This window comes from Panthera uncia, chromosome A2, assembly GCF_023721935.1.
Source record: "Panthera uncia isolate 11264 chromosome A2, Puncia_PCG_1.0, whole genome shotgun sequence".
Classification (NCBI taxonomy): domain Eukaryota; kingdom Metazoa; phylum Chordata; class Mammalia; order Carnivora; family Felidae; genus Panthera; species Panthera uncia.
Window position 1 is genome coordinate 17,867,488 of NC_064816.1, and position 22,564 is coordinate 17,890,051.

Below are 22,564 nucleotides of genomic sequence, written 5' to 3' on the forward strand. Positions count from 1 at the left end.
GCCTAAGTCAAGACAAGGGCTCTTGTTCAACAGGACTTGTTAGAACAGCAGCCCAGAGGTTATTCTTTGGCACAAGCCCAGGAAAGGACTCCCCATCCATAAGGATTTCTAGAGTCCGGAGGACCCGCCACAATCAAGGAACACACAGTGGTAAAGGATGATCTGCACTCTCAGCCCAAGCAATCCTCATGGCACTGAGCACAGACCAATACCTGTGAACCTGCTCCCAGCCTCTTCCCTCCCCATTGCCTTCCAGGGGCCCCTCCCCAGTAAGACAGAGGAAGCAACGGCAAGAGGATGGCCAGAGGCTTTGGCAGGGTGACATTTATTTGCCAGGTTCAGCAGGCACACAGTTAGCCTACCAACCTTCATACACCAGAGCAGACCCACAGGCATGCAGGGAGAAGGGCAGGACTGACACTGGAGTGCCGAGCAAAGGCCGGGACCAGTGTGGCTGCCTGCCCAAGCTGTGGTGGGGTCTGACAAAGGGCACCTGCCAGGAGCCTCGATCAGGAAACGGGGAAGCCTTATTCCACTTCCTCATCCCAGAAAAAGCAACTCAGCATGGCTCAGAGGCACCTGGGCCTCTGTTTCAGCCATGATAGAAGGGGAAGTGGGTCACAGACGTAGAGGGGGTTCCTCTCTATTTTGTTGTTGGATTAGGAAGGCAGAAATCTGCCCCTATGAAGGGCAACCCCCTAAATCAGACTATGGGACACTGCCATGCAGCAGGCCCCCTTCAATGGAGAGGACTGTAGACTGAACCTAAGGGACTCCATCAGAGAAGAGCCAGGGGATACCAGCCCTCCCTGTTTGGCTCAGGGTAAGGACCAAGCTAGGCTGGTGCATGACGAGCTGGGCCTGCACTCTGCCTTCCAGTTTTCACTGCCACATCCCAACTGCTCCTCCTTCCCCTTACAGGCTCATGAAGCTCAGGGCATAGGGCAACCCACTGCAGAACCCAGGAGGGCAGGAAATAGCATAAGGGTGTTGGTGAGAACTTTCCAGGGACAAAGATGGAAGCTTCTACCCCCCCCCCCCGCCACACTCATTCTCTTTCACTTCTGAGGACCCCTAAAGCTACCAAGCAGTGCCCCCAACCATGCGACCAGTCTTGTCTTAAAGCATACTGCCCTAGATTTTTGAATTCTCTATACAAGCCTGTGTCCATTCTTAGAGCAGCCCACATACCACAGGCACATACCTTCATGTGCAGGAGCCTAAGACCGCTGACAGGGCCTCGCTGGAGGACCAGCTCTCAGGGCAAGGCCACCCAAGATTAGGGCCTGGGAAAGGATGGGACCTGCAGGGCCTGCCTGGGGAAATTGTGAGGCAAAAAGGGAAGGGGAAGGGAGCAGGGACCTTCTGAGTATCCCTAGAGCAGCATCCCGCAAGGAACAGAAACTGGTGAAGCTAGCGAAAGACAGAAAAGCCACAAGGAATCCATGCAGGGGCTGGGGCCGGTCCTGCCTCTGGCCTGCCCACCACTCACGCACATACACACAGGAGATGAGACTGCTCTCCCGTGGCCCCCAGACATGCCCCACACTGGGAGGCAGGGGCAGGGGGAGCAAGGGCATCAGGCCAATGACTCTATGTACAGTGAGAAGCCCCTCATCCACTCTCCCACCCTCCTGCCCATCCCCTGCCCCACACCAGACTGCCCACTCAGCTGGTCTCCTCCCTCCGAGACTCCTGGGCATAGCCAGCAGCCTCTTCCCCTTTACTAGAGGGTGGAGCCTGGCCTGTTGTGCCCCCGGGGGCTGTGCTGTCCGGCTGGGCCAAAGCCGGCTCAGGGGTGGCAGCTGCCTTGGTAGCCGGTGTGACACTGCTTTGAGTGGTGGGCATGATGCTCTCTTCTGTGGCTGGTGTGGCTCTCCCATCAGTGGCTGGAGTAACACTCCTGTCGGTAGCTGGGGTGATGCTCCCATCGGTGGCTGGGGTGATGCTCCCATCGGTGGCTGGGGTGACACTGCCATCAGTGGCTGGGGTGACACTGCCATCTGTGGCTGGGGTGGCACTACGGTCTGCGGGGGCTGTATTATCACTCTTTGTGGCAAGAGCAGCATCACCCACTGTGGCTGAGGTGGCACTGCCCCCAAGGGCTGGGGCAGCTCCACTTGCAGCTGTGGCCCCACCTGCAGCCCCAGCAGTGGCAGTGTCTGTGGCTGGGGCAGACTGGGCTGTAGCTGTGCTGGACTGCTCTGGTGCCCGGAGCCGTTTCATGAGGGTGGTCACTCGGACAGCCTTCTGAAAGGAGGGCAGTGGAGAGAGGCTCAGAGTGGGGCTCACAGAAGCTGGATCCATTCCTTCACAAAGGCCAAACACAGACCATTCCATGGCGTCCCTGGCTGCCTCTGACCACCCAAGGGCCAGGGACCCAGCTGTTCAACACACCCACTTAAGGTAGTGACAGTGGCTACAATCACACCTGATAGCTGAAGAAACGCCTGTGTGTGGCTGCAGGGATATGATATAGGCAAGAAACTGTGTGTGCCAGAAGGAGCACTTGGGATCAATCCAAGAAAGGGAGTCATCCAAGCCTTACCTTCCACTTAGCCCTGGCAAAGTTCTTTTCAATCTGGGCGCAGACACCATCCTTGATGTTCTTATCAGAAGCAGCATTGCCAGAAATCCTAGAAAGGGTACAGATGCATCTGGATCTGAGGGTGTATAGGCCTTCAGGGAGACTGCCCAGTCCTTTTCTCTTAAGATCCAGAAGTTACCAGGCAGGCCTCTGGGCTGGGCCTGAGCTCTGGGCACCCCCAACCCCTACTCAAAGCCTCAAGGATGGGGGCTACTAGATGTGAGGAGGACAGAGGCCAAGGGAAATCTGGCCTCTCCTTCTGTCCTCCGTGGGCCCTGCTCACCACTCATGGGAGATGGCCTCTTCTGCAGTGATGCGCTGGTCTTGCTCCACCTCCATCAGCCTTGTGACCAGGTCTTTGGCTGGGGACAAAGCCAAGGAGAGGTGAGGCATTGGCACCTCATCTCACTGTCTAGAGGTGATGAATAGGCTGGGAGGTAGGAGCAGAGTCCAGCAGAGAAGGCTGAGAGCAGGTCCCCCATACCAACCCTCCCGCTACCCACACACTGGGCACCTCCTCACCTGCCTGGGAAATGTCATCCCAGTATGGAGAGTCAAACTCGTAGTCGCCAGCTAGGATCTTGCGGAAGAGGTTCTTGTCATGGTTCTCATAGTCATCTTCCTCCACCTCCTCATAGAAAGGTGGGTTCCCTGAAAGCCTACATGGGGGCCAAAGGGCAGGGTCACTTAAGAAGGCCATGGACACAGAACCCCACCTGGCCTGGCTACAAACCCATTCACTCACAGGATGTACATGATGACTCCAATGGCCCAGCAGTCCACGGGGCGTCCATACCGCTGCCGGCCTACCACCTCTGGGGCTGCAAACACAGTGTCCATCTGGTGGTCAATATCAGGCCTGGCCAAGCCTGGGACCGCTCATACCCACTTCCTGGGCTGGAGACTTCCTTCCCCCTACCCAGAGCCACTCCTTGAAGGCTGTCCCCCACCCTGTCCCTGCCCCACCCCCTGCTTGCCCAGGTACTCGGGAGTCCCACAGGGCTCCTTGATGAGGCCATTCTCTAGCTTAGCCAGGTGGAAGTCGCTGATGACAATCTTTGAGTTCTTCAACCGATTATAGTAAACCAGGTTCTCCAGCTGCTCCGGGCAGGAATGACATGTGGGTGGGCAGAGAAAGACTCCATGAGGACCTCAGAGGCTAGACCAAGACCCCAAGGTGCTGTCCACCTCAGCCCCAGGCCGGGTGCCAACAGACCTGGCTCCTGGCCTCACCTTGAGGTTCCTGTGCACGATCTTGAGTGAGTGCAGGTAGGCCACGGCCTCCAGGACCTGCCGCACCACATTGCTTGTATCTCGCTCCGAGTAGTAGCCCTGGTCCAGGATCCAGTCAAACACCTCCCTCCCCGTGGCCCTGAGGGACACCAGCCCCTGAGCCCACGTGGGCAGGATCGGGGGTGGGGCAGGAGTATTTGGGCAGGCTGCCTACACCAGGCAGCTAGCTGGGCAAGGCATGGGGACCCAACACCCCAAGGGGCCAGAAAGGGGGCTTTCCCTGGTTGCAGAGGGCAGAGCAGGTAAAGGCCCTGGGGACTGAGGAATCCGGGGACCCCAGACCCACACTCACAGCTCCAGGAAGATGAAGTACTCCTTGCGGGTCACAAACACATCCACCAGTTGCAGGATGTTGGGATGCTTCACCCTGGCAGCGGAGAGAGGGGCCAACAGTTAGGGCTGGGTAAACCCCTAAGAGAGGCTCTGGTTGCCACTGTGGGCCACAGCAAACTAACTGGCCAGAGCCTGGTACTGCTTGAGGTCACCTGCCCTTGAAACCATTCCCTGCTACCTCCTATGCCACCCCACCCCGAGGCCTCACACTCACATCTTGAGGATGCCTATTTCGTTCTTGGCCGCCTTCCGCACCTTGCGGCCGTCCCGCTTCTGGAACTTCTTGCAGGTGTGCAGCTTGCCCGTCGTCTTGTCCTTGGCCCGGAAGATCTCACAGAACTCCTCACTGTAGCCAGCAAGCACCCCACTCAGCCCTGGCCTCAATGTGGGCTGCCCTCTGCTCTCCTTTCCCAGGCCCTTGCCCACCCACCCTTGACCACAAGACCCCGCACTCACGTCTTGATGACCTGTCCCAAATCATATCTGTCAGTCACCTCCGACGGCTGGTTATAGTTCTTCTTATCGCCCAGAGTCACACACCCAAACGGCATTGCCAGTCTCTGAGCTGCAGACAGGATGGAGTCTGGCTCAGCTGTACCACAACATGGAGGCTTCTCCCCACAGTATGGAGGCTGGCTCTGGGAGACCCCAGCATGGCTCAGGACAAGGCAAGGGGCAGAGACTGCACTAGGAAGGGCTAGAGGGTGGTCAGCCTCCTACCCCTGCTTTTCTGGCCACAGCTCCTGCCACTCAGCTTGGCTGCCTGAACTACAACAGCCCCTACTTACGAAAAACATATTAAACCGACATATCAGGGAATCACTTTCTATTATGTACATTAAGAATTTTTTTTTACCAATTTCTTTAAATTTCAGCTATTGCACAGATGATGGGGAATATAACCACCCACCCAGCAGATAGCCATCTCTGAAAGTCTGAAGATACCAAGTGTTAGCAAAGACTTGAGCAGAAATGCATACATTTTTGCCACAGGACACTCATATTACACAGCAATGGAAATGAAGGAGCTATAGCTATAGCCAACCACATGGTGAATCTCACCAATACAGTGTTGAGTGAAATAGACACAAAAGAATACATACAGCATAATCCTATTGATTCAGAGTTCAAAACAGGCAGAACTAACTTGTACTAAGGATACAAACATTCTGGTAAAACTGTTTTTATAAAGAGCTAGGAAATAAGTACCATAAGTCCTTCCACGAGAAAGAGAGTAGTTGCGATTGAGTCAGGACACGGGGAGATTCTGGAGAGCTGATTTCTGAACCTGAGTGGTGGTTTTCACAGGTGTTTGCTTTATAACAATTTGTAAAAATGTACATACAAGTTTGGGGCACATTTCTAGATTTTCGATATATTTCACAATTTTAAAATGTTGATAAAAATTATAGCTATCCGTGGGGGTGCCTGGGTGGCTCTTTCGGTTAAACACAGACTTCGGCTCAGGTCATGATCTTGTGGTTTGCAAGTTCGAGCCCCACATCAGGCTCTGTGCTGACAGCTTAGAGTCTGGAGCCTGCTTTAGATTCTGTGTCTCCCACTGTCTCTGCCCCTCCCCCACTCGTTCTCTCTGTTCTCTCTCTGTCTCTCTCTCTGTCTCTGTCTCTTTCTCTCAAAAATAAAATAAACACGCAAAAAATTTTTTAATCAAAAAAGAAATTATAGCCATCCATATGGAAGAACACTTGGTAGGGGCGCCTGGGTGGCTCAGTTGGTTAAGCGTCCAACTTCGGCTCAGGTCATGATCTTGTGGTTTGCAAGTTCGAGCCCCACATCGGGCTCTGTGCTGACAGCTTGGAGCCTGGAGCCTACTTCGGAATATGTGTCTCCCTCTCTCTCTGCCCCTCCCCTGCTCATGCTCTGTCTCTCTCTGTCTCTCAAAAATAAATAAATGTTAAAAAAAAATTTTAAAAAGAACACTGGGTAGCTATTACAAAGAATAAAGTACGGAAATGCACTGCTGTTGGACGGTTTCTGAGATATGTTAAGTAGAAAAGCAAGGGACAGAATGCTGGGTCAAGGGTGCTGCTATTTGGGTAAATTTTTTATTTAAAAACAATTTTTTAAACGTTTATTTGTTTTTTGAGAGAGAGAGCATGAGCATGAGTGAGGGAGGGGCAGAGAGAGAGAGAGAGAGAGAGAGGGAGAGGGAGAGAGAGAGACAGACAGAATCTGAAGCAGGCTCCAGGATCTGAGCTCTCAGCTCAGAACCCGACACAGGACTCAAACTCATAGACCATGAGATCGTGGCCACAGCCAAAGTTGGACGCTTAACCAACTGAGCCACCCAGGCTCCCCTGGGTAAATTTCTTAAAGTTTATGTTCCAGTATACTCCAAACTCCATTCTGGAAAGACAGCTAAGAAAATCAGAGTGCTCTTTGGGGCAAAGAATTGTGTGTTAAAGGGGCAGATTTATATCTTGTATTATTTTCTGTTAGAATTTTTACTATGATTACCTTTATTGATTTAATAAATGTTGCATTCAGGCACAGTCCTTGGAGAGTTTCCTCAGAGAGACCCCATTTGGGTGGAAGTGAGGAAAGACTTTGAGGGAGAAGCAGCAGCAGGGCTGAGCCTTAGAGGAGAAGGATTTGCCAGGAGGCGTGCAGGGGTAAACGGTCCAGAAAAACTAGACAAGCCTGCCAGGGCCTCACTGCCAGGGCCCACAGGAGATCTGGGCAGTCAGGTCCAGGGAATAAGACCCTGGCCAGGGGTGGGTGTCACAAAGGTGACCACATGCAGCTGACTACAGTGGGCTCCAGGCACTCTGGCACCTGGGACATGGCACCCATGGGTCTGCAACCTTGCCAACCCAATCCTCACTTGCGGTGGTGGGTGGACTGGCTCCAGCACCCAAAGGAAAATGTACTCAGCTCTTGCTACAGGTAAACTTCAGGAGGGGAGTTACTGACTGTCTGGACCTCCATAACACATGGTTAATGTGATACTGAGGCCATGGCAAAAGCTCTGCATGGAGGCTGCAAACGACCCTGCTGCTGCTGGCTGTGCATACCGTCCCTCCACGCCAATTAGCACTTGCTGTGCACCTAGATGCTCCCCTATCTGGACTCACTGCAACTACACGGTAGTAGAGAAGGAAAGAAGCCATCCCCAGAGGAAGCCGCTTGGGTCACAGGGACTCTGCCAGCCAGGGTCAAAGGCCAGGACCCACACAAGTCCCATGGCTAGCCCTGGCTTTTGCTTGATTCCTTCCAGGCAGAGGCCACTCCCTCCCCAGGGGTCACAGTCCTGGAAGTGTTCCCTCAAATTTGTCCTCAGCATTAGGAAACAAATTTCATCCTTCCCTCATATGGGTTATTTGGGCTCAGGAAACGCAAATGCATTTCACTGGTGTGATTTAAGCCAGGGCTTAAGCCATCTTGTGAGGCACTGCAGAGGCAAACAAGAGAAGCTTTGAAGATTGTCCCCGACTGTGTGTCTTTGCCACCATGGTCACAGCCCTGCTCCTGCGTCTGCCGGAGAGGAGCATGTGGCTGGAATCCCACACTCACAGCTGACAGCAGAGGCACAGCCACCCACCACTGCCGGCCACTCATCTCTGTGCCCTAACAATCTGGGGGAGGGGGCCTGCATCAGTCCCTCAATGGCTCTAACGCACTGTGATTCCCTTTCCGGGCTGGAATCCAAGAGCCATGTACTGGGCAGGAGGGTGGTACCTCAGCCTGCGGGCCCCCCCAGGAGAGGTGGGAGGGACCTGTGTCCCAGCTCTGTTGCTTTGCTTACACCGTTCCCTGTGGCAGGAATGCCCTTCCCCCAAAGCTTCCCATCAGTATCCTATTTGTCACGGCAGAGTTATTTATAACGTAAAAAAAAATCAGCAACTACCTAAAATCCAACAACAGGTGACTAACCAGCTCAACTGTGTCCATTCAATGGCAGGAAGTGTGGACACTGACAAGGGTACTGCCCACCTTGGCCTCCCTGTGAAGCAGCCTCCACATGAGCTAGGTGTCAAGACCGGTGCTTAATTTCTTTCTTGGTTTGTTGTGATTTCTGACATTATAAGGTTGTTTGTGCAACCAATTGTCTAAAATGATTCTGATGTTCCAGGCTCAAAATGGCCCTTCTCTGAGATACTTTCCACAACCTCCACTTTCCCACCCTATCAGCTCCTTGCTCTGCTACGTGGTGTGGGAGATTCTGTATAAGCCCATCCCTGATATTGGCCCAGCTTTCAGCCATACATATTCTCTTGTGCTCGCAAGGATCCAGGGTTAGTCTTGTGGTCTCCTCCACCACAGAAATCCAGGCCTCTGCTCACAGTCACATCAGCCTGGATCTAGATCCTAAAACCTCATGAATGGGGCAGGGACAGATGGGCCTCTCTCCCTACCGTGGGTGCCCTGATCTCAGTCAGTTACTGCTTCCTTCACCAAACTGTACCCATTTGCCTCTACCCCCTTTCTAGCCCCAGGGCGAAGAAAGGAGAAAAGGGGTCCCCTCTACCCCCACCCTCTCCACCATCTACTGCCCACTGCTGCTGCCTGGGAGGTTGCTGGTGTGCGCACCAAGCCCCTGGCACCTGCTTGCAACAAGGGAGGCCCTGGTCCTGAAGCTAGGGGAGCAGTCAAGGGACAACTTCAAGAATGGTGACAAGCCAGGCAGAAAGGGGTTTGCATTTCTCACCCCCCACGGCCCAGTCAGCCCAGACCCAATACCCAACAGTGGAGAACTATCCTCCCACTGACACAGGGGCAGAGCCCAGGTCAACACTGGGACATGGGAGGACACAGAAGCCCCATAACGGCCATTTCCCTAGAGACATGGCTCTTTCCATTTCCTGCAGAGAAACGGTGTGCACAGGGGGCTGTCCAAAGGGAGCTTAGGGGAAGCGCGGAGCCTGGCACTGCCAGTGCCCTCCAGCTGACTCTAAGGATGCCTGATGGCCAAGCACTCCCAGTTACTGCCTGCTCCTCAGGTCTGACCCCTGGGCTTGGGCAATCGAGCCTCAGGGAAACCTGAGGGAGACTCTGCCTGTTGGTGCCCTGGTAATAAAGGGTCCCATAGGGGCCCTGCTGCAGCCTTAAGCAAGTCTGGCTCCAGAGGTCCTGTGGTCCTGCATTGGAGTCTTGTTCCCTCCTCCACTGGGGTCAGCCTGGTTCAGGCCCCACCTTTCACAGCAATAAACAAGTTTCCCGCTGCCCTGGACCTCTCCCATGTGGAGTTCCAGAGCTTGCAGTAAATCCTGGGAGGCCAGGAGGGGCCCAAGAGGCCTCCCGCTACCTCCCAACAACTGTGGGCAACACCTCCCGATTTAGTGGCAGCTGTGAACACCAGCCTTCAGGTACCCCCTCCCCTCCCCTACTCTCCTCTCTCAGGGACTGGGGCTGCATTTCCTGCTGCAAAGGACATGCCTAGGCCCAAGCCTTGCCTGGCTCTCACAGCTGAGGTCTCACTAGAAGGACCAGGGGAAATGGAGACTTCACCCTCAGGGTCTGGTGTCAGAAGGCACAGCCAAGCTTCTAGCCCACTGTCCAGCTGCTTCAGGGACATGGGCAGGGGGCTGCTGTGGCTGGGCCTCAGGCTCCAGCTAAACCATGGTCCATAGTTCCTGCTGCTGACTCTCCCGTCTGACGGAGTAAGAACAGGGGGCCTCTCCAGCCTCAGCAGTGGGCATATAGTCCAGTGGTGCCTCCAGGAAGTTCAGCCTTGAACTTGGCATGGCAGGGCTAAGAACCAACTGGACCCTCCCAGGCACCTGGGGTCCCAGTCTTTGAACCCCTGAAGGAAAATCCACTGGCAGCCCTGCTGCCCTGTGGGTGGAGGAGGGAAATGCAGGGGAAGGCCCCAGAGTAAAGGATTGCTATGGTGATGGAAGTTTTGAAACATAGGGAAGGGGAAGGGGAGAGGTGTTGGCCAACCCCTTTTCTAAGAATTCCTTGAGATTTTGGCCCAACTCCTTCCCCATGGGTTCTGGCACCTGGCCCCATCAAGGAAGGGGAGGAGGGGGAATTGAGAGACTTTAGAAAAGAGAGAGGGGGGCAGGGACAGTGAGGGACAATGGCAAAAAGTGATGGAAGGGTGACAATAAAAAGGACACAGGCACAATGACACAGGCAAGAAAGGTGGGTAGGGTTTCTGAAGGGGTCTATGGGCACCCAGCAGAGCCCTAAGGCCTCCACAGCCATATGCTCTGAACACCTGGGCCATGAGCTGCCCGTGGTGCCTGGACCTTTGACATTGAACCCTCCTGTATCCCTCAGAAATGCACTGAACTTGGTGTGGGAAGCACAACCACGCCTGGGGGAAGAGGCCAGCTGTTGCAGTCCCCTCCCAACAATTCCATAGCCCCTCTCCCAATCATTAGGCAGCTTAGGTAAGGCAGGTCCATCAGGTGGAGGGTGCATGCCTGGGGAAGTGGGCTGGAATGAAGCTTAGAGACCTGGCTGCTTCCCTTTGTAGCCCCTTCTCTCAGCTGGCCCAGCCCAGCCTAAACTAGCCACGCCCCCTTTACCTGCCATCCTCCCCAGGCCTTGGGTCCCCAGGACCCCTCTTGCAGTTCAGCCTAATTCCCTGCTGCAGCCATCCCACTTTCCAACAGTGGATCCCGTCAGGGGGGCCAGAAACAGCACCCTAAACAACCCAGAAACAGGATAACAACTGCACAGCACCAACCCCCTGCCTCAATTTCCCTAGATGGAGATCATGAAGTCTGTGGCCTTCTTCCAGGGCAAGGAATGGTGGCCAGGACATGGGCTGGAGAGGAGGGCCAGCAGCACATATGGGGAAGGCAGCCTTTGGCACCTGGGGGTTCACATCAAATGCTGTGAAAGAAGGGCAGAGACCTCTGCCGCACCCTGAGCCCAGCCTGACACTGAGGGGAGGAGAGACACCAATTTCCCAGTGGAGAAAACTGCGGTCCATCAGGTGGCTAAAATTCAACTGAGGAGGTGTGGAGTGGGGGGGAGGGGGAGAATCGGGTCTCTCTAGGTGGTCCTGGGGGGCTCAGAGTCTGGGCCTTGGAGGAGGGCAGCAGGACAGGGGCTGGACTGCTGCAGACTAAGCTTTTGGTGAAGGATAGAGGGCCCTGCTCCCCAGAAGAGAACCTGGTGGAGCAGGCTCTGTCTACGGGGTGCGGACAAAAGCAGTTTGGCACAGCTATGGGGGGCTGGGAGAGCCTAGGGTCTCTGACAGACACTACAAGCTGGGTAAGGCAGAAATTCATTTGTTCATTGTCCACTGCCCCCACACACACACCAGCCAGGGACCCTGCTCCCCAACGTGGCGCCACCCTGACCCCCTTCCCCAGCGCTGCTGACTCGCCCCCGCTGGCACAGCAACACACATGCGGGAGGCACACGTGTGAGCACCAAGCCCCGCACCTCCCAGCAGAAACATGTGCGTCCCCTACCCCCACCGCGCAGCGCTGGGTCGGTGCCCTGAACCCCCAACTGGCCCCCATGTTAAGGCTTGGAAGCTGAATCTTGGCTAGGGGGCTGCGGGCCCCCAGGGGCTTGGGGCCTCCTCCCCCACCTCGCGGCAGCCCCGCCCAGCCCCCTTCAGGTTGTCGCCTATAAAGAACTCTCCGTTGTCATGGAAATTAGTGACTGCCTAGCTGGAGGAAGGGGACCCGGGGGCAGTTGGGAGGGGTTGAAGGCGGCTCTGGGAGTCAGGAGGGTCGGCTTAGCCCTCGGCCCCTACCCCCAAGGGGCACCACGAACCTTGGAGGGTTAAGGTTTTCACAATTAGGAGCCCAGCAAGACGGGGGGGGGGGGGGGGGGGGGGGGGCGAGGGGGGCGGAGGGGGGTCGGGGGGAGAAAGATTCGCCTGACTTGAGTCTCAGAGGCTTCCCCTGGGACCCCGAGCCGTGAGAGGTGACGGGGAACTTTAAGCCCAACCCCGCTCTCCGACCCCCGGATCTCCAGAACCCTCGTGCTCTGCCCCCACTGAGACCCCAAGCCCTCGCGGAGCCCCCGCGCACTGAGCGACCCGAATCTTGAGTCAGAGACCCAATCCCCCAAGACCCCCACAACGTGCGTTCAGGGGGCGCCCCCCCACCTCGCGGCCCGCCCCGCACCTGCAGCGCCGGTCGGTCACACGGAGGAAGCGATCTCGGGTTCAGTGGGGCGCCGAGGGTTCCGGGGGCGGCGGGCAGAATCCGCTCCGGGCACGCGGGGCAGACGCGGCGCCAGCTGCAGCCGCTTGGGCTCGCAAACCTCCAGCATCTCCCGCCGCTCGCCGGCACCGGATTCGCACCCCGGGCCGGGGGCGGGCTGGGGGGCGGGGCCTCCCTCAACCGGCTCCGCCCGGGCCCTTGAGGAGCTTGAGGCCAGAAACCCACTCGAAGGGGGGCGGACGACCAGCGGTAAAGAGTTGTTGAGCACTAGCCAGCCTGGCGCCGGCCTGGCTCTCAAAGACTCCCTTAGGCCCTGGGACTGACTGGGCAACAGGGGCCAGAGGGGCCTTCTTATACACATGGCAGGGAGTGGGGAGTAGGAGGTGTGGGGAAAGCCAGAGTCCTGGAGCTGCACAGGAATCTCTTGGCAGGTAGTAGTCCCCAGGGGACCAGCACTCTGCCTAGCTCCCAAAACCTGACCCAAAGGGTGGAACCTACTTACAAGAACAAAGTGTGCAGTTGCTAGGGCAAGCTGCATTACAGACTGGCATCCTCTAGCTAAGAATAGTAAGCACATGGTTGAGTATGTGGGCAAGTGGTCAGTGAGGGCTCCAGACCATGGTGGCAGAACCTCCTATTCCCCCACCCCACCCCACCCCAGTTCAGCCTTTCTCATTCCGAAGTCCCAGCCAGGGTGGCTAGCCCAGCCCACAAGGCTGCCCCCCCTCCTTGTGCAGCACTGAATTTCCCAGCCTATAAAAGTCACCTATGACATGGTATGGATTGTGCTTTCTTTCCAGTTTAATCACCCTCAAACACTTCATGAGCAGCATCACCACCAGCAGCCTAGGCTGGGATGTGGGGATACAGGAGAACTATTGCACCAAGGGGTCCCACCAGTCCCGTCCTCTGATGGGAAAAGGCTAAGAACTGCCTGGAAGAAGATTTGAAGGAAGTCCTTGGCCATTTCTTTGTCCTTTGTCAGGGAGGCACATAGACCCAATGCTTGCCCCTTCCCCCTCACAAGCACTGAGAACCATCCTGAGGCCCATGTCGGAAGGCCAGACAGGCTTCTTGGTGCCTGGAGCTGGGTTCCACCCCACCCCAAACCTCCCAGTGAGCCTTCTGACCCCATCCTGGGTAAGGTCATTTCCAAACCCTTGGATTTGAGTGAGTCTTCCCTGTATGGCCCCCCATGGCTGCTGACAGGAGTGACTGCTCAAGTGAGGAAGTTGGGGCTGGAGTTGGGAAGGCTAGCCTGGGAAATGACCACTCAAACAAGGCCCCTCAATATCTTCCTCCAGACAAAGGTGTCAAGGAGCTCTTTACATCCTTCCCTGGCTTTGGGTCACCTCTTCCAGGCCAGGCTGATGCCACCTCTGGGCCCTCTGTGCTCTGGGTGGTCTCAGTCACAGCACCAACCCCACCACTGTGTAGGAATCTCCTGGCAGGCTAGGCATCAGCAGGGCAGAGGCTGTGTTTCATTTCAGTATGCTCAGTTCACGTCTGCAGAATGAATGAATGGCCTGGTGTTCGGTCCTGCCTGCTGTCTGCCCACTGTCCTTGAAACAATGGTTTTCTGAGTTGTATAGTACAGCTGAGCCATGGCTTGCTGACCCCACACATGTGACATACATTTTCTGGCTTTCCTGAAGGTCATAGCTCTCTGGGTATGAAGAAGCTGGGCTAAGGAGAAAATAGAATGGGGGATTTAGAGGCAGGGGAAGAGGTGGTTTGCTAGAGCCCTGCCTGCTGCTGGCAGTGCTCCACCTCTTCTTGGTCGTGTGCACACTCCATGTGCCTGTGGGTGAGTGCACGTGGTGGGGTGTGTGTGTACACGTGTGAGTGTATGTGTGCGTGAGCTCTTCTGCTGAAGGAGACGGCAATAGCACAGTGTGTGCAGTGGTGCCCAGTGGCACGTGTATCTGCATTCTGTGTGCACCCAGGCGTGCTTGCTCGCACATGTACATGGACACTGTTGCTAGTCTGTGAAGCCACTGGTCCCTGGAGCCACCGGTCCCCTCCCTGCCTGACACAGGCCTCAGGACTGTGGAGGCTGAATCAGGATATGGGAGCAGGATGTGGGAAGAGCCTGGGCCATGCCCGAGGGCTGGTAGGGGCTGTGATGACCCTACATCACAAGCTATTTCCAGTCTCCCCACCCAGGACAGCCCCTCACTGTCAGGCATTTGGTGGGGGGCACAGGGGGGTGGGGCGGGTAGCCAGGTCTTTGCCCTTTGTGGATAGAGCAACCTAAAGATGAGAACACAGTGTTGGGATGGGAGCACACTTGTCCCTCAGCCCCCAGCCAGGGAGACACAGACAGGGTAGGGCTTCAGTGTTTTGGCTTCAATCTCTAGCCACCCTCCGGGCAGGAGGTAGCAATACCAACTGAATGCCATCCTCTCAACTCTGCCAGGCCATGGACTGGGCCCACGTGGAACTTTATTCCCACCTCTACTATTTAGAGCTAGACAAGGTCAGGGGCCATGGCTTCTAGCCACCCCCCTGGCCAGAGGAATGGTGGAAAGCCCTTTAGGACAGGGCAGAGTTTGGGAAAAGAGCAGGGGCAGTTGGCATTGACATTGTCCAGTAGCCTCTATGAAGATATCCTAAAGAAACCAGTACCCTAGGCCAGTGGGCAGGGAAGCCCAGGTTGGGAGGCTGAGGAGGGGAAAGGAGCCCAAGGTTGACAGCTCTGGCTCTCACCAGAGATAGACAGTCAGAGAGGCAGGATAAAGTGTGAGCCTACCTATCCACAGAGCCCACAAAGCAAGTCAGATCCTCATTGCCCAGTTCAGGTTGTATCTCCCACCCAAGATCCAGGACTTATCTGACACCTGCATGACCCTGACTTCCTGCCCCAGGGCACCAAAGGCCAGCACTCCCATACCCTCATACTCTGACTGGCCACAGAAGCATAGAGCTTTAGGCAAAGTTCAGACTTTTCACCAGGCCAGCTACCCCAAGAAGTCCAGACTTTTATAGGTACCCTCTCTTGGAAGCAACAAATGTTCCAGGTCCCCAGCCATCTTTGGAACTGTTAGGCTGTTGTCCATGTTGCTGTCCTTAGCCCCCCGTAGAGGGCCCAAGATGGAGGAGGGAGGAGGGCAAGCCATCTTTTCCTCTGGAGCTAGGGGAGGGGGCTGTCCCCCCCCCCCATGACTCACTCCAGGCTGTGTGGGTTATTACATTATGTTTGAAATTGCCATGACAACCAGCTGGCAATCAAGGGTAATTGCACTTGTCGCCAGGGCAACGGGGCAAAACCCACAGCAGCCACTGTCTATGATTGCCCTTGGGGTTCAGTAAAGGTCAGACTAGACCAGAGCCAATGCCAGCCAAGGGACTCTGATGTTCTCTGGAAAGGATAGGATTGCCAGGGCCCATGGAGTTCCATTGTGCAGAGGCAGGGTGTGCCTTGGGAGTGCCAGGGTCCCCATCTCTAACTCCATGCCTGGACCTCTGTCCTTCCCCACACCACTCTGTGTCTAAAACATGCCACAGTGCTCGAAGTAAGCAGAACCAGAACTTTTATATGCTCACAGATGGTACTTGTAGATGGCCCAAGGGCCTTCCTCCTCGTACTCACGGCGGCTGAGCCACAGACTCTGGAAGGAGTCCCGGGATGCCATGATGGAGCCTCCAAGCCAAGCAGCAACAGCACGGTGGGAAGAGCCCAGCACAGTGGCTCGGGGGCCCAGCTCCTGACTTAGGCGCTCAGGAAAGCCGTTCACCAGGGTGGTGCCACCTTCCAGCACCACGTTGGCCAGTAGCTGCTCCTGCTGCTTGGCATCCAGCCGGCCAATGCTAAGGAGGGCTAGTTGTGGGAGGCCAGGGTGGTTGAGGCCTAGCAGATTGGGCTGGAAGAGGGCCTCAGGGCAGCAGAAACGCTCAGAGCCCAGTGTGATGACCTGTTTGTCTGGAAGCATGAAGTCCACTCGGGCCTGAGCCTGGGCGCGGGCCATCTCAGCTGTCATGTCCATGGCCACATAGCAGCAGGCCTCTTTAATCTGGTTGAGCAACCCTGCCTTGGGTGGCGAGTGGCCACCTGCCAGCAATAGCTGAGCCAGGTATTCAGTGAGGTCAGCACCAGCCACGTCCAGCCAGTAGGTGTCGAGGGGGGCCAGATCCCCCGTGAGGATAGGCGCCACATAGGAGGTACCATGGCCACTGCCCAGCACCAGCCCAGTGGTGCGCCCGTAAGCATAGAGTGCCAGGAGGGCCTGATGCGCCGTCTGCATGGCTGGCACGTGGAAACGCTCAAAGAGTATTTCAGCCACCTTTTCTCGGTTGGTGCGCGGTGAAATGGGTGAGTCAGCCACGAGGACAGCCAGCTCCTCCGGCCGCACGCCCAGCCTGCAATAAAACAAGTGCTGCCACAGCACCTCCAATGCATCCCAGTCAGAGACCACTCCTCGATTCAGCAACGAACAGGAGCCCTCTTGGTCCTCGGGCACCACATACCGAGGCTCGTCCTGGGCTGGGTGCTGTAGCAGTTGGACACGTGAGGACACCACACTGAGGACGTGGTCCTCTCCAGCCAGTCCACATTTGGTGAAGCCCGTGCCTGTGTCAATCACCACAGCCGCCATGTCCTGGTAGGGACCCAGTGAGTGGCGGCAGAGCACCGGGGACTGCACTGGCAGAGCATCCGTGGCGGGCACCAGTTCATAGCAGGCCCCACGGAGCAGGCCAAGGTGTGCAACCACTGGTGAGTGTGTAATGTCCTCAGCCATCAGCTTGAACCGGGGACCCTGGGGGTCACTGCCCACCATAGCCACGGGCAAGACCTTGCACCCAGTGCCAGGTGTAGATAATGTGACCAGGGAAAACTGCTCCTCTTGGGTCCCAGGGGAGCTGCCAGGTTGCCAGGATGAGAGCTGATGTGTGCTGGAGCTTTGAGTGGCACCAACACCGACCTTTTCTCTACTCATGTAGACACGGGTCTCCTTAGGGGCCAGGGGCACCTGAAGTAGCCCTACGTGGGCCGGCAAGCCCAAGGGCTCTCCTTCCTGATGCAAGGTGGAGGCCTGGCCAGGCTCCCTGGGGATGGGGGTCCCTCCTGAGATGATGGGCTCTTTGGAAATGGGGGGTTCTTGAGAAAAGGGATGCTTCCCGGTGAGAGAAAGCTGCCTGGCAAGAGGGGTTCCAGTGAGAGGGGGCTGACCAGGAAGGGGGAGCTGCTTGGTAGAAGGGACTTGCTCAGCCAGGAGTGGCTGACCAGAAAGGGGGGTCTGCCTGGTGAGGGGACACTGGTCGGCAGAGGGAGGCTGAGCAGTTGGAGGGGGCTGTCCAGCCAGGGGACACTGCTCAGCTAGTGGGGGCTGACCACTGAGGGAGGCCTGCCCAGCACCTTCGGCCCTAAGGTTGTCAGGGTGAGCAGTAAGGACCGCTTTCTGGTTGTGGTTGCCTGTATCCACCTGGAGTAGGGATCTGGGCATCACCTGGGGTTTCGCTTGTGGCGTAGGCTCGGGGATCAGCTCTGAGTTCACCCACTGCAGTTTCTTGGGCTGGACCATGGAAGTGTCCTGCATCCTGGCTGTATTCAGCATCCAGATGGTGTGACTAGCTTCATTTTTTTCAGCATCAGGTTTAGACCAGCCAGACTCATGAACATGGCTCAACATCCTCTCACCAAATTGGAGGGGCATCCCCAGTGGAATGGGCCCAGTGAACAGTCTGATGGGTGTCTCAGTACCAGGGGAGTCCCGTGACTCCAAGTTGATACTCCCCTCCTTGGGAACCAGGGCCACCTCTCTATAGCTTCCCGACGAGAGGCTAGAGGGCACAGGGCTGGACAGTACGGGTGAAGTGGACCAGAATCTGGAACGATTGTTGTCAGGGGAAAGGATTGGCACGGGTAATGGTCGAGTGGACAACACATTTTCAGGGACATAGATGGATGGGTGGCTGGGCATGAGGCCCACGAGCACTGCCCGTGAACCCATGGGGTCATGGCACAGTAGCCCCATCCTGGTGTTGCCTGTGGCTATATCAAACACCAGCACATGGTCTTCCACAGCATCCCGGAGCTGGCAGGTAGGGGCACTGGAAGGGGGAATCTGTATGGCTTCCCTGGGAGACTGGACTGGGGACTGCTCGTGGCAGGATACTTGGTAGGCAGACGCTGGCACATTGGAGCAGGTATTGTTGCAAACATTGAGAGGCTGCTGGTCTGGCTGAGAGCTGCAGATCTCATGGCTACTCCTCTGGGACTTGGGGGACCCTGGGAGTCCTGAGCCTGGTGTTGGGCTGCCTGGCCTGGAGGTGTAGACCAGGGGCTTCTCTGCTGGGTTCTCAGGCTGGTTGGGTAACACCAGCATTCTGGCAACCTCAAGCTCCTGGACATGGTCTGAGGACTCCTCTGGAGTGGGAGCTGGGGCAGGAGTCTCCTCCCGAAAATGAAAATCCACTTTGTCCTGGCAGGGTGTGACCACTTTGGAAGACTCCAAGACAACTGACCATCGATTGCCACACTCCCTGAGCAGAAGGTCTTGGGACAGGCCATTGGTGATGGCAAGGGTATCTGTCGAGTGGTCAGGGTTGGAGGTGTAAGGTTCAGATGCTGCTGGCATTGGGGTTGTATCCACAGCTGAAGTATTTGCCTGAGATGGAGTTGGAGGAGCCTGGGCTGGACACGGGCACTTGCCCTGGCCCTGACCTTGAGTTGGAGCCAGAGGAGGATCTTGGGCTACAACTGAGCCATCCTCCCCTGACAGGAAATAGGGTAGCCACCAGCTCTTTCTGCTGCCCACAGGGGCTCTCTGGTCAGGACTGCAAGGGCCTTTGCCCCAGCCTACCAGGACTTTAGCTGGAGCCTTGCCCTGCTCTGCAACCTGAACCTGAAGCCGGGAGCGGCAGAATCCATCCTGGGCCATGTCACTGGTGCTGTCACTGCGTGTGCACAAGGGTAGGGCCAGGGTCCTGTTCTCCACGATGAGATGCGTTTGGGTTCCCACGATGGAGCTTGGAAACGGACTAGTAGAAGGGAGCCTCAGAGTATCTTGGGAGGCCTGCTCACAGCCACACTGGGAGCTAACCTCAGCAGGGTCCCGGTGTAGCTGGTGAATGGGCTCAGGGGCATGGGCCTGGGAGGCAGGGCCACAGGTCCCATCAATGATGGCCTCGGGGGACAATGACAACCCCTGCCTGAAGTATGCAGATCCCGAGTTTATCCATGGTCCCTGGGACCCTCTGAGGCCACCCCCCGGCTGCTGGCTGCTGGCCAAGGAGTGGTCTTGGGGGCCGGATGTATCAGGGCCCCCCACCTTCTTGGTGACTTCCATAGTCCTGCTCCATGCCCTAGGTGCCCTGCCCCCACTTCGTTGTCATGGCGACCCCACACATCACAGCCCCCAGTGACCTGGGGGCGGGGGGGGCGGTGACAGAGTGTGGGAAACCAGGGGCCCCACCCCCCTGAGGAATGCGGCCTGCCCAGGGAACCTTGGGAAACAGAAAGGCCCAGGAACCTTAGTGAAGTTCTTCACCAACCCTAGGCCACCCTCCTCTCCCCTTACCAGCCAGGTGACTACTCTACCCAGGCCTGCCATAGAGTGAGGACAGTGCCCCTTGCGGCAGGGCCTAGGAGTGGCAGTGTAAAGCCAACAGAGAAAGGTAGGCAGGGGAGACTCTGGATTCCTAGTGTACCTCAGATGCCAGACTTGGTTCTTTCTCCTCACTTCTCAGGTGTCAACTTGAGGCTTAAGGCCTGACCCAGGGATGAGTTCCAAGTATGTGACTCAAGGGACTTTGGTGGATCAAAGCCCCTTTACCACTCAGTCCTGGGAGACAGAAGAGGGTGAGGGGCCCAGCTCAGGCCCATGCTCCTCTCCCCCATGTTCCCTGGCTCCCACTCCAGGGACAGCAGCTCCTTGGCAGTCTTTCTGCTCCAGATGGTTCTCCTCTGCCTGTGCCTCACAGAGCCCCCTCCCCAGAGCCACATGTCTTTGAAGCCTAGAACCAGTCAGTATCCCACAGAGGTGACTATGGGAGCCACAGGGGTGGGGTGGGGCCTTTGTTCAGAATCCTCAAGTCAGAATGTTCTAGCTCTTGTCACATTGTGTCAACTTCTCCTTGGCCATGAGGGGGCAGGGCACTTGGCATAGGGCTAGGCCACAGTGGACACAAGGCCAGCCAAGTGGCAATTACAGATGGGGCACAGTAGGGACACAGGGGGCACAGGGCTGGCTACAGAGTGGAGGTATGGTTGGTGCAGGACTGGGCATGCAGTGGGCACAGCTGTATATACAATGAGGACAAGCTGGATAAAGGACTGGACATAGGGTAGGCACATAGGAAATGTAAGCTATTAGACTGGGTGGGCACTTTCACCCTTCATTTCTTAGATGGGCAAACATAAGGCAGGGAGGAGTGGGACCTGCCAGGACCACCAGCACCAGACGTGACCTACTACGACATGAGACAGGCCTAGGCAGCAGTTTGGGGAACCACCTGTTAACCACAGGCCTAGTCTGGAGGTTCTGACCTGAGGCCGCGTCAGTTCTCCTTCCTCCTGCCAGCCGTCAACTCTGAACCTCTTCTGTCTGGGCCCCAGGGCTATGTCCTTTCAGGCCTCAGTCTTTCTGCCCAGGAAACAGGTTTGTGGAGAATACAGCTGTAGGCTCGTCCTCTGAAGCAGTGTTTTCACAAAGGTTAAAAATAGTACTTACAGTTGGCAGTGGGGTGTGAAACGATGTGACCGGGGACTAAGGCTAGCACTGTGCTGCATCCACACCTTCTTGACGCAGCAGGGGGCAAAGCCTGACTCAGCCACGTTCAGGCCCCCCAGGCCCCCTCCCCTCTCCCCAGATGCTGCCTTCAGTTAAGAATGGGGACAGATTTCTCTGAACACTACTGTGTCACCACACACTGTGGCCCAGGAAGGTGGCAGAGCCGAAGGGTCTGTGGCCTGCGTGTGTATACATGCACACACACATACGTGCTGAACACTATCAACTTCATTCATCTCTTGCCCTGAGCAAACTGCTTTTTCCCCAACAACAGAGATGCTGGTAGCAGCCTCTGGCGCATGTGCAGGCCTTGAGCTGGGCTGAACCTGGGAGGGCTGGGGAGGCATGGAGGGAGGCCCTGAGAGCCATCCCTCTTCTCCTGCAGAAGTGAGGCATAATCCTCCTTTCCAGGGCTGGGAGCTTTGCGAACAACTGACCTGGGGTTGTTCTGAGGTATCCTGGGGAAGGGAGCAGAGCCAGCTGAAGGATGTGGGCCCATGAAGGAAGGCCCAAAGAAAGCAGTCCTGAGAGAGGAGAAAGCTCTTCCCCTCCTGGGAAGCAAACACCCCCTTATAGCAACAATAACGACGACTGATACCGATTGGGCTCTTCTTCCGAGCCAGGCGGTGCTGAACGCATGTAACCCAGCCTCATGATAATTTGATGAGCCGGGCACTATCATCCCTATTTGACGAATGAAGAAATCAAGGCACAGAGAGGAGAAAGAATTCACAGAGGTCTTAGCTAATTAGTAGAGCCAGAATCTGAAGCCAGACCACCAGGCTCTGGCCCCCCACTTCAGAAATCTATGTACCACCGCTGGTTACCACACCTAGGACTTGTACGCATGGACCCTGCTGGAAAGCAGTCAACATGCCTCCCTTCTGAGTGCGGCAGCCCCAAGCCCCCACCTAAGCTGTGTCCCACATGAACCTTCTCCTCCTCCCAATAGCTTAGCAGGTGGCTTAAGCCTGGGAGGACCGTTTTCCCTAATGGCACCTCTAAGCCAGTGGCCTCCTAGGAGCCTGGCAGTGCTGAAGAGGGGCCAGCTACACACCCTGCTGAAGCAGGCTGAGTCCTTTGTACTCAGAATTCTGGGCTGGTCAAAGCCCAGTGCATTTCATCCAGGTAAAGGGAGGGGCAGCAGGGCAGCCAGAGAGGCTCCCAGGCTGGACCCCTTCTGCCCAGCCCCCAGGGTTCAGGCAGGGACATTGCCACTGTACCCCTCCCCCCTACATGTTTTTAAACAGTCTCTCCCCACGAAGAAGGGCATCCAATTCTATTTCTGATTCTGGAAAGTGAGGAGGGCCAACATGTTGCCATGGCAAACTAGAGAGCCCCTCCTCGAGGCTGAGCCCATTCCCCAGGCTGAAGGCTCTCTAGGATGGAGGGGCCAAGAAAGAACTGGAAGGAGCCTAGTCTGAGGGCAAGGCCATAAGGAGTCTCCTCTGGAGGGCAGGTCCTGACATTACCTCTTCTCACACCTCACCTGACCCCCTCTGGGCAGACTTTGGGGAAAA

At 56.4% G+C, this 22,564-nt stretch overlaps 2 protein-coding genes across 2 annotated transcripts; both read right to left on the minus strand.

The window, feature by feature from the left end:
• Nucleotides 1-309: 309 nt before the first annotated feature.
• Nucleotides 310-12,437, minus strand: CAMKV (CaM kinase like vesicle associated). Its single transcript, XM_049640493.1, has 11 exons — nucleotides 12,274-12,437; nucleotides 4,670-4,778; nucleotides 4,428-4,559; nucleotides 4,173-4,247; nucleotides 3,821-3,959; nucleotides 3,565-3,685; nucleotides 3,333-3,408; nucleotides 3,110-3,246; nucleotides 2,871-2,949; nucleotides 2,549-2,636; nucleotides 310-2,250 (listed from the first exon to the last, which is right to left on the minus strand). The coding sequence occupies exons 2-11, from the start codon at nucleotides 4,762-4,764 to the stop codon at nucleotides 1,669-1,671; spliced, it is 1,524 nt and encodes a 507-aa protein (XP_049496450.1). The 5' UTR covers nucleotides 4,765-4,778; nucleotides 12,274-12,437; the 3' UTR covers nucleotides 310-1,668.
• Nucleotides 12,438-15,828: 3,391 nt separating this feature from the next.
• On the minus strand, nucleotides 15,829-20,264 carry LOC125929368 (uncharacterized). The gene has a single exon (XM_049640495.1). The coding sequence runs from the start codon at nucleotides 19,599-19,601 to the stop codon at nucleotides 15,855-15,857; it is 3,747 nt and encodes a 1,248-aa protein (XP_049496452.1). The 5' UTR covers nucleotides 19,602-20,264; the 3' UTR covers nucleotides 15,829-15,854.
• Between the last annotated feature and the right edge of the window lie 2,300 nt (nucleotides 20,265-22,564).

Bases quoted from the DNA above. Each gene is read 5' to 3' on its own strand.
- CAMKV (XM_049640493.1), bottom strand. From the start codon at position 4,764: ATGCCGTTTGGGTGTGTGACTCTGGGCGATAAGAAGAACTATAACCAG. The intron at 4,560-4,669 runs GTGAGTGCGGGG...TGCTGGCTACAG, and splicing joins TTGGGACAGGTCATCAAGAC to TGAGGAGTTCTGTGAGATCT. The intron at 3,960-4,172 runs GTGAGTGTGGGT...GGTGTCCCTCAG, and splicing joins TACTTCATCTTCCTGGAGCT to GGCCACGGGGAGGGAGGTGT.
- LOC125929368 (XM_049640495.1), bottom strand. From the start codon at position 19,601: ATGGAAGTCACCAAGAAGGTGGGGGGCCCTGATACATCCGGCCCCCAA.